General features: G+C 34.5%; 1 protein-coding gene and 1 long non-coding RNA gene across 2 annotated transcripts; one reads left to right on the plus strand and one right to left on the minus strand.

The window, feature by feature from the left end:
* Positions 1 to 5,796: 5,796 nt before the first annotated feature.
* On the minus strand, positions 5,797 to 7,902 carry LOC132268276 (uncharacterized). Its single transcript, XR_009469269.1, has 2 exons — positions 6,996 to 7,902; positions 5,797 to 6,005 (listed from the first exon to the last, which is right to left on the minus strand). It is a non-coding gene; the product is annotated as an uncharacterized LOC132268276 (long non-coding RNA).
* A 1,056-nt stretch (positions 7,903 to 8,958) lies between these two features.
* LOC132270595 (UDP-glycosyltransferase 71K1-like) lies at positions 8,959 to 9,506 on the plus strand. The gene is made up of 2 exons (XM_059771770.1): positions 8,959 to 8,968; positions 9,061 to 9,506. The coding sequence occupies exons 1-2, from the start codon at positions 8,959 to 8,961 to the stop codon at positions 9,504 to 9,506; spliced, it is 456 nt and encodes a 151-aa protein (XP_059627753.1).
* The last annotated feature ends 6,757 nt before the right edge of the window (positions 9,507 to 16,263 follow it).

Here is a 16,263-nt window from a genome sequence, read left to right on the forward strand (position 1 = left end):
CCATGTACATAACATTATTTGAAGCATGTAAACGAATTACACGCATTAAATATCCACTGCTCACAATTTAATCACAAATACCTTACTGGTTGAAGAAAAGAATTTCATAGCTTCATTAATATCATGACTGAATTTATAATTGGAAATTCCAGTAAATATTTTGAACTTTTATTACATATAGCAATTGTGACCTCTAAAATTCCTCATGAAAATAAATTATTCAATACATGCTATATGTTTAAAACTTTAAACAATAAATCCGACATGCAGTATTTTTGTATATAATTAAAGGTGTTAATTTACAATGAAATGCATGCCTGTGTACATGATGCAACTTTAGATGCATCCATAGATACAAATCTACAACCTACATTTTTAAGTTTTATTAGAGCCCATATTTTCATCAATCACGTTTAATGATGTTGTGCATAAAATCTTTTCAAGAGTGAACAATCTTATACTAATTCAATAACAATTCTTACCAGAGTATTACGCCAAATAGAATAATAGTTTAAAAAAAAAAAAAACAAAAAAAAAAAAACAAATCTTATATATATATACATCATATCAGCATATCCAAGTATATATAATTCAATAAAAAAAAAAGTATATATAATTCAAAAGTAACCCAAAATTTTTGAATTTTACCATTGAAATTAATATAATAAAATAACAAACTTCAATGGAATTCCCAATTATAAAATACTTATATATATATATATATATATATATATATATATTATGCATGTAACTCGGTGTGCACAATATAAAACATGGCTTTATAAAGCATTCAAGTTTTCATAATTAAATCCACTGACTTTTTCTTCCACGTTGGTCGTGCATACTACTCCATAATTTATAAAGGAATTCTCGTTCCGCGTGCCCAATTTATAGAGGAAACAATTTGTGATACATTGCATATATAACAAACTGGTTCATGCTTAAAAAAAATATATTATCGTTGGCATGGAGTATATGTATATAAAATTTGTACATTTATTGCACATCTGTCATCGGTGTAATCCCATGCGCCATAAATCAGAAATGAGCCAGGCACACGAATTTAAAAAAAAAAAAAGATTGTGATCGGTGAGCAACACAATAAAATTACAATATTTTTATCCTTAAATAATCATATTTGAGTGTCACTGTCTTGATCACCAATATGCAAAAGATCATTAATGCTGTATAAATAGACATATTTGAGAAACTAAAGAAGCGCGCTCAAAGTTTATTAGGTCGCAAAAACAAGAAAGAAAATTGGATAATGGCGGACAAAAAGTAGAGCTAGTGTTTCTCTCAGGACTTGGGATGGGTCACATCGTGCCAACCGTCCAGTTTGCATAGCAGATTGTTGATCGTGACCACCGATTCTCTGCTACCATACTCAGCATCCAACTCCCTCGCGACTCACTCGTCAGCGCGTACACTCAATCACACACCGCCACCACCCGGGTACGTTTTTGGACATCCCCCAGGTGGACCCAACTACAATTCACCCTTTCCAAACCCCCATAGCCGACATTTTTGCGTTCATACAAAAACATGTTCCCCACGTAAAACATGCAATCACCAAACTCCTGTTGACTCAGTCTGAGTCCGACTCGCTCGTACTCGTTATTGACACATTTTGTACTGTAACGCCCCGAATTTTTTTTAAAAATGTAACGACCCAGATTTCTCAACCCGGTGCGTTAGTGATGAACCGGAAGTTGACCCGATAACGGACCCGAAATGCGGAAGCGAAAGATGCCAAATGACCTCAAGAGATGTACGTCATCCCTAAGGCCCCAAAATGACTCTCCATGAAGCCACGGAACTCAAAGGAGCCAAGCAAATGAAGCAAGAATGCCTAACCCGAAAAAAGATGAACTAAGGGCAAAATGGTCATTTCTCACTGAAAAGGGTGCCACCGTGCACACCATTGGAAGGACAACGAAAAATGAATGAAATTAGACTCAAGAATCGTCTGATTCTGAGTCCGAGCAGAAAAGATATGAAATTCCAACACCCGATGCGAAAGTTATGAAGCAATGACTCAACATTTTCTAATATTTTCATAATAAACTTTGAAAACAAAAGTGCATAAAAAACGAGATACATGTCATTGGCCTCCGGCCTCATCTCATACATGTTAAATACATTGAAAAGAGTGCACTTACGTACACTTTACATATACGAATCAACGAATACAAGTTTAAACAAGTAAGGCTACAAAGAGGCATCTTATGCTAACACTTGCATAAAATAGAAACTTAGAAACTATAGGCCATCCAAGGAGCAATGGAATCTTCAAATCCTGAGTCCTGTACCTGAAATATGCCCCAGTATCGTAGGGGGGAGTAACATAAAGCTACTCGTAGGAGATGAGCATGCATCGACCTAGCATTTTACAATTTTATCACTTTATGGTGAAACATGTTAAAGGGGCTCATGCCACCTAACGTCTATGTCAAGATGAGACACATGGAGCATCCTAAGCTACTTAGATCATTTATATCATAATCACATTGTTCATGCAATTCAAACAACATGGAAACATGTTATACAATGCAACAAGATATAGATTCTCAAAGTCTTCAACTTGAAATCCAAAATACGAAGACAACAAGTGTGGGTCATGCCACCTAACTTCTATGTTCAAAATGAATCTATAAGGTCATTCCTAAACTACATTTGAACATCAAAACACAAATTATGATATCGATGCAATTTAACCAACAATGGAACTTCCAATACAACGCATGAAGCATGCTTTCACAAAATAGGAAATTAAATAAGGAACAAGAAGTTACGATATCACCTAGTTATCAACTTGAAATGAAATACGAAATCAAACAAAGTTGATACTCGGACGTCACGCCGGATCAGACCGATAACATAGTTACTTTAGGGTTATTAGCCCATGGGTAACCTCCTTATGTGCGCACTAGACTGTATAGAGGGACAATCCCCCGTACTAGAACCAAGTTCTAGCCGTAGCCAAACAACGACATCCCCAAGTTTCCAAAATCAACAAATTGTGCAACAACGTATATATATCAACATGTATATACAAGATATCAACTATTTATCAAGCACAATCCAAAATTTGGAAACTTATACAATACATGCTCAAAATTCACAAGTACTATGGCATGTAAGATGTCAAATACAAAGTGTGCAATTCCTTACACATAGCAACAATATATTCAATAAGGAAATACATATTCTCATGAATATAAAAGTAACAACTATGTTATCCAATGCTCAAAAGTAATCAAGTGAACATACATCAAATCCAAATCCATGACTTAAATATAGAAACAACTTCCAAAATGCAATTAAATCCATGGAGTAATAAAGTAGAATTTAATTAAACATAAATAGTTAAATTCTCTAAATTCCAAATTAATCCAAATAACCTCAATTTAATATATATTGAAAGACATGTCATGGTCATCATATATATAACATCAAATGACAAGTTAAGTGATTAAAATACTTGAAACAAAATTAATCAAGCTAATTAATTAATTTCCTCTAGATTTTTAAACAATTCCAAATGCCCTCAATTTAATCTATGTTAGAGAACATGCCAAGGCCTATTTAAATACCACATTACAACTTGATTTAATGCTTGATACAACCATGTGAATTAAACTTTCACTAAAGATAAATATTAAATAAAAGTTGTAATTATTAATTAAATGATCCAAATTTAATATATGTTAACCAACATATCTAAGGATAATTTCCTAACATGTTAGAATTCAAATCAAAGTTATACATCATCATAAATTTTAAATCATATACAAAGAAATAAAAATTACTAACTTTCTAGATTTGATACAAGGCATACATATATGTTGTATAATCATGGCAAACACACAATACAACACACAAATAATCCTAAAACATTCCCTACCTCAATTGGAATAAAAATCCCAATTACCACCGAAATGAGATCACCCCAAATTTTCGGTCCGCAAAACAGATTTTTCAGCTTGCTACCTTCAACTTGTAAAATTCATAAAAAATTTCAATTCTAACCCAAATTGAATGAATCCAAAGCCAAATGAAAGCTTAAAAACTGTAATTTGATAATATCAATTTAGTTTAACAAAATATTTTCCCAATTGAAACAGTTTTTCCCCACAACTTTGAAACAATTTCTGCCCAGAAAACACATTTTCAGCCTGTAGCTTCCAACTTTGAAAATTCATGAAAAATTCATTTGACATCCAAATTGGGCAAACCTAATTTATTTTGGAAGTAAACATATGAGAGTGTAAAACTAAAAATTTAAGCCATGATCCAATGTCAAAAGGTTAGTGAAATAAATCATCTAAAAATATGTTTTCCAGCTGCAATAAAAACATGGACAGCAGATAGTTTCGGATTTTAAAAAAATTTAGAAATGCTCTAAAATCGTGAAAAAATTCTGAGTAGTGTAAAACCCATAGGGGAAGTTCTAATAAAAATTTCAAGGCAATTGAAGCACCACAGCTCCATATAAAAAATTTATTTCTGGACTAAAAAGGAAAAACTTCGAATTTCCAACAACTAGCTTGCAACTTCAAAAATTCATAACTAATTCATTTTAAATCCAAATTACATGAAACCAAAACTAAATGAAAGCTAATTGAGTATATTTTCATATTCTATATTTAATTTGGCAAGATTAATTTCAAGTTAAAACAGTTTAAGTGCAAAATACAAGTCCTTCTCTTCCATGCATATAAAACACTCAATAATGATTTAAAAATACTTCAAAATAATAGATCAATACCTCACTAGAGAATTGAATCTCTAGATACCAAAGCAAAACTAGGAGTTAGGCTAGATCCTTCAAGGGTTTTGAAGAGGAGGATGAGGGGAACAAAAAGTATTCCAAGTTCAAAGTTCTAAGGTGAGTGAAAGGGTACAAAAAATGAAGTCAAAACTACTAGCCAAGCTTTTCTCCAATGGTGGCTTCCTTAGGGTTCTTGAGAGGAAAGTGATGAATGAATTAAAATGTGTAAACCCTAAGCTAAATTGGTGGGCTTTTCCACTCACTAGGTGCTCTTGCACTACCTCTCACACACACACTAATGCAAGACTAAAGGTGAGTCCTACACTTGTCATGAATCCAAGTAAGCTTCCAAGATTAAATATTAACCCTACACTTGTCAACCATCCATGCCAACAAGTGCACCAATCCTAGGACAACAAGTGGGTGAATCCTCACCCTCCAAATGTCATCATCCAATGCATTAAAGTGTTTCCACACAAATGTCAACAAGTGGACCAATGAGAGCGTAACACTTGTCACACTTTTCAAAAATTGCAAAAAGGTCCTTTTTAAAAATATCTTCCAAATTTAATTACAAAATGGTCCATAAGACGAAAAATAATTACTTTACTTAATTACCCAAAAACCACTCAAGTTATGGATAATTGCAAAAAGTCTTGTTTCCATGGCTTTTACAAAGAAAGTAAGCATTTAATATGCATTTCTACAAAAATAAAAATGTAGATGTCATGGAATTTAAATATCATGAACGTATGCAAAACCGGAATCAAATCCGAGCACAAAAAGTGAAAAACGAGAAGAGGACGAAATAAGGAAAAGACGAAAAATGAATAGTGTCAAAAAACAAAAAAATGTGGAAATGACTCGGTCCTCAAAGGAAGTTGTCAATCCAAAGGAAAGAGTCTCAGAAACCATTTCAGAGCACTCGAGATGACACTAAGAGGCGGGAAATCGAACCCGAAAAGGAAATGATAATGAAAAAAAAAATTTAATCCCAAAATTTGAAGAAAATGACCTGGTCATTACAAAAAATAAATTCCTCGATTTATTTAAATCAAAATACATTAGTATTACACCCAGGATCTCAAAAAGAAATATCATTTTATTGATACAGAATCAATTTCCTCAAATAAATAATACAACATCTCTAAAATAAATAAAGTATCCTCAGCACCAACTCTTCCACTTAAGCCCGCTACTAGCAATCCAAGTTCATCCTCGATACCTGAAACTGTAGGGGGGTGAGACAGTAGGAAAAACCATAACAAGAATTTCAATAAATTTCATGCAAAATTAATTTTACAAAAATATACATATACATTTAAACAAAAATATGTATATGTAATTTATTTAAACAAAAGAGCAATCATAAAATATTTGAAACAAATCATTCAAGCCATCCAATATATGATGATCCCTACTCTGCAAAAGAGTTAAATCATCTGTGCATCAAGCTCGGCCCTCTGTGTGTGTCTCGGCTTTTCTGTGCACTTCTCTATTTTTTATTTCTGATTGCTTACTAACTTATAAGACAGATGCCATATTTATAGGTAAACACACCGACACAATACAACTGCTCATATACAAATATCAAATATCATCATCTAAACACAATCATTCTGTCTCCAAGTAGCACCATGTGCATAATTCAAAACCAAATAATTTTGGCCTTAAAGTCATCTAGTAGGCCCCACAAAAATTACTTTTCTTTACTCCATTTATCTTCTCTCGGATGGAAGCTTCCATTCCATCTTATCTTCATTTATTTCTTATTCTATATCATCACTAAAAAAAAGACTATACACACTTGGTCAACAACTAAACCAAAATCTACTCATCATTCTCCTTATTGGGCCCGCACCTCATACCCATTTTCTATTTCTTTCTTTCTCTAAATTCGGCTGGTAGCACTCATTCACCATTTTGACACTGCTCCCTTTCGATTCAATCTCCATCAGATCAAAAAAATACAATATAAATTCAATTTCAACATAAATAAATCAACCCATTAAAAATCTCAATTGGATAAATCTCCAAATAAAAATTAAACTGTCAATCTTGACAACTAAAATCATGAAATAAATATAATTTAAATTCTTAAAAATCCGGGTTGTCACATTGTCCACCACTTAAAAAGAATTTCATCCCAAAATTCAGATCCAACAATTTTCGTATACCCAAAAACAACAAAAGTGACAAAACAAAATCCAAAAATCCTTACCCCAGGCAATGCGAGATACTGTGACATGCAAAATGTTGTGGTAGCTGACAGTGCTAGTTACTCGCCCACACACTCTGAAACCATTATGGTAGCTAGTTGATGCCGTCACCTGCCCACAAAATAAGACTAATAATAAAACAGGCAATACCATATGCCGAATCACAATTATTGACCATCCCAATAGCTATCAGTGAACGACACCCGCCCATACACACCAGGTTATGAGCAGTAGCAAATCAGAACTAAACACTCGCCCACTCACACCCGTCTAGCTATAACATCACTACACTCACACTTTCGGCTGGGTACAGGCTCTGATACCATTCTGTAACGCCCCAATTTTTTTTTTTAAAATAAATTCCTCGATTTATTCAAATCAAAATACATCAGTATTACACCCAAGATCTCAAAAAGAAATATTATTTTATTGATACAGAATCAGTTTCCTCAAATAAATAATACAACATCTCTAAAATAAATAAATAATCCTCAACACCAACTCTTCCACCTAAGCCCGCTACTAGCAATCCAAGTTCATCCTCGGTATCTGAAACTGTAGGGGGTGAGACAGTAGGAAAAATCATAATAAGGATTTCAGAAAGTTTCATGCAAAATTAATTTCACAAAAATATACATATACATTTAAACAAAAATACGTATATGCAATTTAAACAAAAAAACAATCATAAAATATTTGAAACAAATCATCCAAGCCATTCAAGGTATGATGATCCCTACTCTGCAAAAGAGTTAAATCATCTGTGCATCAAGTTTGGCCCTCTCTGTGTGTCTCGGCTTTTCTGTGCACTTCTCTATTTTTTCTTTTTGATTGCTTACTAACTCACAAGACAGATGCCATATTTATAGGTAAACGCACCAACACAATACAACTGCTCATATATAAATATCAAATATCATCATCTGAACACAATCATTCTGTCTCCAAGTAGCACCATGTGCATAATTCAAAACCAAATCATTTTGGCCTTAAAGTCATCTAGTGGGCCCCACAAAAATCACTTTTCTTTACTCCATTTATCTTTTCTCGGATGGAAACTTTCATTCCATCTTATCTTCATTTTTTTCTTATTCTATATCATCACTAAAAAAAAGACTATACACACTTGGTCAAAAAGCAAAAAGGCAAAGGCAAATGCAAAGGCAAAGGCAAAATCAATAGTTACATCACCAACCCAAACCCACCTTTCCTTTTGGTCGGCAACCCACCTTTTCACACCATATAACATTTATATATATATAGATAAAACAAAATCAAACCCAATTGTCTCCTAGTGGGTCCCACGAAAAAGCCATCAACACAAAAAAATTAATTTTCTTTCTTTCTTCATTAATCTCGGCACTTGTCCCTTCTCATCAAACAGATGCAACACAAAATATACACACACACACACACACAAAACTAAACCAAAATCAACTCATCATTCTCCTTATTAGGCCCACACCTCATACCCATTTTCTATTTCTTTCTTTCTCTAAATTCGGCTGGTAGCACTCATTCACCATTTCGGCGCTGCTTCCTTTTGATTCAATCTCCATCAGATCAAAAAAATATAATATAAATTCAATTTCAAGATAAATAAATCAACCCATTAAAAATCTCAATTGGATAAATCTCCAAATAAAAATTAAACTGTCAATCTTGACAACTAAAATCATGAAATATATATAATTTAAATTCTTAAAAATCCGGGTTGTCACATGTACTCCGATGATCGACGTCACTAACGAGCTCGGCATCCCTTGCTACCTTTTCTTCCCATCGCCGGCTTCTTACCTCGGCTTGTTGCTCCACCTCTTGACCCTTGACCAATAAATCACCACCAAGTTTTATGACTCGGGCACTGAGTTGGAGGTGCCGAGTTGTGCTAACTCAGTTTACCCACTCGTCCTACCCTCTGTTTTATTGAGCAGAACTCAAGATGGGTATTCTTGGAACCCTATCATGGTCGGAGGTACAAGGAGACAAAGGGTATTATTCTTAATACGTTTTAAGAACTCGAACCGTTTGCTCTTAACTCGTTTTTGGGTACTGACGTACCCCCAGTTTACTCGGTCGGACCGTTGGTTGACCACTATGGGTTGAACCAACCGGATTCAGACTGGGCCCACGAGGACAAGGTTTTGAACTGGCTTGATCATCAACTGCAATCATCAATGGTTTTCTTCTATTTTGGAAGCTTAGGCAGTGTAAGAGGGGCCCAACTGAGGGAGATAGCAATCGGTCTAAAGCGAACCGGGCAAAGGTTTTTGTTATCACTGCGCCGACCGGAGGCTTTCGAGTCACGCGACTACACTGATCTAGATGAGGTGTTGCTGAATGGGTTTTTGGAAAGAACAGCTAAAACCGGTTTGATTTATGGGTGGGTCCCACACGTGGTGATCTTGGCCCACAAGGCAATCGGAGGGCTGGTGTCTCATTGTGGGTGGAACTCATTTATGGAGAGCTTGTGGTATGGTGTACCTGTTGCCACGTGGCTGGTTTTTGGATAACGAAAGATGATAGCATGGGAGCTGGTGAAGGAGCTAGGATTGGTGGTAGAGATTAGATCACCATGCTACATGGACGGACTGGACGATGGTGGTGATTTGGTTTTGGCGGAGGAGGTGGAGAGGGGAGTGAAAGGTCTGATGGACGGTGATGGTGAGTTGAGGAGAAAGGTTAAGGAAATGAGTGAGAAAAGCAGGAAAATGGTTCATCGTTTGCTCATATTATGAAGGCAAATATTTGGTGGAGGAACTTATGAAGGCAAATATTTGATGGACTCCTAAATTTTTACTTAGTATTTTTTTTTTTTTTTAGGTGGTTAATTTTTTGGACCTTGTGTAACGACTCGGTCATTTGCCTTCCTTTCCTTTTTCCTGAAATTTTACGAATGAATTTTTTTTTTCATTTAATTTTCTTTTCTGAGCTCTATTTCGTGTGGCTTAGTGTCATCTCGAGTGCTCAGAATTGGTTTCTGAGACTCTTTCATGTGAATTGATAACTTTCTTTGAGGACCGAGTCATTTTCGCATTTTTCGTTTTTCAGACACTATGCGCCTTTCGTCCTTTTCCTTGTTTCGTCTTTTTCCCTATTCTGTCTTATCTCCGTTTGTCAGTTTTTGGTACAACCTCACTTCTCATGCTCGGAGTTGGTTTTTGACTTCACGTGCCTTCATCTTGAGTGGTTTCCTCGAAATACGTATCTTTACTTTTGCAAGAAAGTACTTTGGTTGCTCCCGGTGTCCATAGGGGTATAGATGCACAATTCTTTAGAATCTTTTTCATTTCTTGGGGTGTTTTTCGTAAATATCTTTTGAAGATATTTTATTTCAGGGGCATCTAAGAAAATATCTTTTGGAGGATATTTTCATTCTGGGGTAATTTCGTAGTTAACCCTTTTTGTAGGGGCCATTGTGCAATTAACGAAAGTTATTGCAAAATGTCTCGTCCGGAGCCTGGATCCTTGTACGGGATTTATTTTCACTTTTTGTTGACTCGTAAATTCATAGAATTCCATTCTGTTCGTTTTTCTCCAGTTTCAGAATTTCTGGATCTAGTTGCCGTCGAACTTGTTTGGGGCATAACTTTCTGTTCGGGACTCAATTTTTGACACCGTTCCTTCCGTTATTCATATTTTCTCATTTTGAATCTTTTTTGTTCACAGAGTTTTTCCGTTTGAGCGCGTTTGCTCAAAATTCACTTTTCAGGACCCGGCGGGGCTCTTTCGGGGCAGTTTTTGAGACTTACTATAAATAGGATGCCCTAAAGTGAAAAATCAAATTTTGGTCATCTTCCCCACCTCTCTTGGCCGGATCTCCTAGCAGCCATGGCTGCCACTTTCTCTCTCATCCTTTGGTCCACTTTTCCTTGGTAGAAATCCTTCGGCCTTAGCATTTATTGCTTCCCTCGACGTGCGCTACCTTTTGCCCTTATTAGAATCAATTTTTGACGATTTTTCAAGTTTGGGTTTGGAGTCAAGTTGAGATTTTCATGGGGCTTCTTGCGGATTCATGTTCACGGTGGTGTCCCTGACAAAACCTCTCGGTATCGTCAAATTCGGAGCACTTTTATTTTGGTGGGCCTTTGAGATTTCATCTCAAATTGAGGTAGGGGATGTTCTAGGTTTAAATTCTTGTTATATAGCATGCTTGTGATGCTTATACAACTTTTTGGCATGATTAAATATAAAACCTAGAGATTTTATTATTTATTTTTCTGTTACGGGATCTGATTTTCCCGGTTGCTCATGACTTGGTTTGAACATGTAGCATGATTTTATATTGCCCCTTGATATGCTCATTGTCATGTATTAAAATTGGAACATTTAAATAAGTATTAAAGATTTTATTTAATATTTATCTTAGGTGAAAGATTAATTCACATGGCCTTAACTAGCTTGAAATTAATATGTGTTAGCATATTATATTAGGCCTTAGCATGCTCTTCAACATAGTTGAATTTGAAAGTAATTGGAGGTGTTTTGAAAATTAGTAATTATTAATTAATTTGATTAATTAATTTACCCCGAGTGCACTATTCACTCTATTTAAATTCCGACTTGATATTCTTGACTTACATGCCATATAGCTTCACATATATTTGATTTAGAATATTTGGTTAGATTTTCAAACCATTCATTTACTTAAATTCCTTGTTTAAGATTTAATCCTCATGGTGATATACAACTTGGAATTGAATTGTGGTATGCTAGAAAATTAAGCTTAGGTATAGTTGTTCACATATATTAATTTGGGACTATTAGAAGTTGTTTTAGAACCTTGGAATTTAAATTACCATGATTTAATTAAAATTCTACCTTGTTGTTCTAACAACCTAATTGAGTTTTAGAATGGATATAGGTGATGACCTTGCCATGTCCTTTAACATGTGTTAAATTGAGTTTAATTGGAATTGAATCGGAATCTATAGAATTTAATTGTGTTTATCTATTTAAATTCAATCAATTTACTCCATGATCTAGTTGTGTTTTAGAAGTGGTTTCTATATTCAAATCATGGACTTAGACTTGTTGTATATTCATTTGGTTATGCTTTGAACATTGGATAACATAGTTGTTTTGTTTGTACTCATGAGAATATGTTTTCCTTATTGAATATATTGTTGCCTTGTGTAATGATTTGCACATTTCGTATTTAACATCTTTCATGCATAGCGTGTAACGAATCGCACATTGAAGATTCAACATTCATCATATCATATTAGTTGTGGATTCAGAGCATGTATTGTATAGGTTTCCAAATTTGGTTGTGCTTAGTAGATAGTCGATTATCTTGCATATTCTTGTTGATATATGCGTTGTTGGACAACTTGTTAATTTGGAAACTTGGGGATGTCGTTGTTTGACTATGGCTAGGACGTGGTTCTAGTACGGGGGATAGTCCCTCTATATAGTCTAGTGCGCACATAGGGAGGTTATCCATGGGCTAATAACCCTAAAGTGACTATGTTGTCGGTCTGATTCGGGGTGACGTCCGAGTATCCACTTTGTTTGATTTCACATTTCATTTTTAAGTTGATAACTAAATGATGTTGTAACTTGTTGTTCCTTATTTGTCGTTCCATTTTAAGTTACATGATGTTAACTTTGCGAAATTGTGCTTTATGCGTTGTATTGGAAGTTCCAATATTGGTTAAATTGCATCGATATTGAAAACTGTGTTTTGACGTTCCAATAAAGCTTAGGATTGATCCTATTAATTCATTTAGAACTTAGACGTTAGGTGGTATGAACCACTACTGTTATTTTGTGCTTTAGATTCTAAGTTGATGGCTTTGAGAACTTATACCTTGTTGCATTGTATAACATGCTCTTTTGTTGTTGAATTGCATGGATAATGTGATTCTTGTTAACTTGTATTCAAATATGCTTTTGTCATGTTGTATGGATTACTCTAGACCTAGTTCAATTGTATTGAAAATGCAATTCATGTTAATCTATGCTCAAGCATTCTTCTTGTTGTGTTCTTTGGATTATCCCAACCATGATTCATTTTATACACGTATGTATATCATGATTCTTGTTGCTTAGACTCTAAGGTAGCTTAGGATGCTCCCCGAGTCTCACTTGGACATAGACATTAGGTGGCATGAGCCCCTTTAACATGTTTCACCTTAAGGTGATAAAATTGTAAAATGCTAGGTCGATGCATGCTCATTTCCTACGAGTAGCTTTATGTTACTCACTCCTACGATACTGGGGCATATTTCAGGTACAAAGACTTGGTTCGTGACACCTAGCATTCCTTGGATGGCTTATAGTTTTTAAGTTTCCATTTTATGCAAGTGTTAGCATAAAATGCCTCTTTGTAACCTTATGTATCAAAATATGTATTATTTGATTCCATATATGCAGTGTATGCTTAAGTACACTCCTTTCAATGTAGTTGATATGTATGAGATGAGGTCGGAGGCCAATGACCATTATATTGTATTCTATGTACTTTTTAACTTCATGAAATATTGTGAAAACCTTGAAAAATCGCAAGTCATTGCTTCACCACGGTTGCATCGGGTGTGGGAATTCCATGCTCATTCTTTCATAGGGTCTCATTAATCTTGTATGAAGTGTGGCCAAGGGCCAAATGGTTAATTGACTCCATTTTGTATTTTTGGATTCCATATTTTCCATTCTAAGTCTGTTTTTGCCTTTTTGCCCGTTGGGGGGTCGGATTTTGCATCGGCTATGTTTTTAAGCCATGGACCATTGTAACACGTCTAAATAGGTAAGTTACGTTTGCGTGCATAGTCATTTCCGGGCAAAACCTCATCGTTTGTGTTTTGAGCCTCCAACGGACTCATTTTGCGTTTTTGTTGTATATTTTGATCTAGGGGTATTCTAGAATTTTCAATTCAGTTTTATTTCCTTCTTTCAAAATGGTTGAATAGAGAACATGATTTTAGGGGGGGTTTCTATTTTGTGATTTTCCAGAAAATTTCGTCTTGACATCGGAAATCACTTCCGAAGTTCAGCTCTCAGTTTTTAAATTTAGCAGTTTTTTGGACCATCTGGACCAGTTTTCTTGGGAGGGCATTTTGGGTATTTCACAGTGAGTATTTTTTTATTTTCCCAAGTGGTCACGTAGAAAACTCAATTTTGAGGGGGGTTTCTTCTTTGTGTTTTTCCAGAAAATGTCATCTAGGCCCTCAAATTTCTATTTTTTCCAGAAAAACCCTCCTGCCAGGTTTTTGGGTCGCACCCTTATTGCCTCTTCACATCTAAACGGTTAGATGGGATCTTGTAACCGGTTAGATGAGTGTGGGCAGCGTTTTTGTCACTGTTTTTGGCCTCCTAACCGGTTAGGAAGGTCTTCTAACCGGTTAGATGATCTTTGGTTGGCACTTTTTGACCGTTTTGCCCCTTCTTCTTCCGTTAGCCGTATCTTCTTCATTCGGACTCCGAATCAAGTGATTCTTAAGTCTAAATTCATTAATTTTTTGTTTTCTTTCCAATGGTGTGCTCAGTGGCACCCACTTTTAAGCTAGAAATGACAATTTTGCCCCTAGGTTCATTCTTGTTCGTTTTTGAAACGTTGCTTCCCCATTTGATTCCTTTGGGTTCCGTGACCTCGTTGAGGGTCATAATGGTGTCTTAGAGCCATGTTGTATCTCTAGAGACCGTTGTTTTGTCTTTTGCTTCCGCATTTCGGATCCGTTATCCGGTCATCTTTCGGTTCATCATTGACGCACCGGGTTGAAAAACTTGGGCCATCACACCTTGGGATTTGTATATATATATATATATATTTTTTGTTTTTTACATTCAAAAAATAATAATAAATTTTTTATTTTTCTTATATAAATTTAATGATATCTTTTCGTCTTTTCAAAATCTTGTAAGAGTTCAACACATAATTCAACCATTGGCAATTTATATAATATAGTATTATTAAGTACAACACTTAAATCTCTTTAAATGAAGAAAGAGAACTCCTTCAAATCTTGTGTAAAGAAAACTTAAATTGGAATGTTATTTAGTAGTATAAAATTTGAATCACAGAGTACATCGAGAAAATATTAGACACTTGACAACCATTGATCATTTAGTGGTTCAATTCAATCAAACACTCATAATTGACATTTAATTCAACCATTGTCCATATTTGTGTTATAACTTATAGCTCAACATTTTGCAAATGTCATTAAATGAACATTTTTTTATATACAGTTGGACTTGGTGAATCCACTTTGTGACTGTTGTAAAATTAAACAGAAAACGTAAAACAAAAAAAAAAAAGTAAAAAAAAAAAGATCTAACATATATAACAACTCAACAAGAATATACATAGTTTAAGGGTTGCAAGAATTTCACTATGATGATCAAAACAATAGCGAATACAAAGAGTTCAGAATGAATATACACCTTCGCACTAGGGTAACATAACAAGTGCAAAAATTATCAAAATACTCCCCAAAAAATTCGAAATTGGTGTATTGTATCTATTTGGCTTCATACCACCCATCAGTGACATACGGAATAATACATAATTTTTGCAAAAGAGAGAAGTGAATATAGGGGTTAAGGATGAGTGATTCTTCTATTTCTCTTCACAATGTTAACTAAGAATTTCAATGAGGCTATGTTTGGTACAGTGGAACAGAAAAGAAAGGAAATGAGAGGACATTGTTAACCATTCATTGTGTTGGGTTCATTAGTAAATGAAAATAAAGGAAATGATAGTAATCATATTTGGGAAGAGAAAGGAAATGAAACTATTTAAATAAAATTACTATACTACCCTTTTCATAGATTTTCTCTTTTATAAAAGTAAGGGCAAATTCAGTATTAACAAAGTTTTATTAAAAATGTTAGCATTTCCTTCTTTTTTCTTCTATTTCCTTCCCATTTTTGGAACAATTGAAAAACTAACATTTCATACCTAATTTGTATCATTCCAAACCCCTATATTTCCTTTCTTTTCCTTTAAAAAATTATATCAAACACACTATTTCATTTCCCTTCATTATCGTTCTTTTCTTTTCCTTCTTTTACCCTTCTACGAAACGGGGCTTGAGAATCCTATTTTTTATCAATAAGATTGCATAAATCCATTATTGGGGATGAATTTTTTCTGTCCTTTTTTTTCCTAACCTCTTGGAAAGTGAGAGTGGATTCTTCAACCAACAATAATGTGTTATTATTGTTAGAGTCCTTTTATAACATTAGAAAGTAACTAAAAAATAAAAGAAAAAATTATTAATTTTTAGGTAGATCAACCTAATATCTATTTTTCTTTTAATATAGTCT

The sequence above is a fragment of the Cornus florida genome, unplaced genomic scaffold (genome assembly GCF_030987335.1).
Source record: "Cornus florida cultivar Cherokee Brave unplaced genomic scaffold, ASM3098733v1 CherokeeBrave_3.0.0_Hap2_Chr08, whole genome shotgun sequence".
In the NCBI taxonomy this organism is placed as follows: domain Eukaryota; kingdom Viridiplantae; phylum Streptophyta; class Magnoliopsida; order Cornales; family Cornaceae; genus Cornus; species Cornus florida.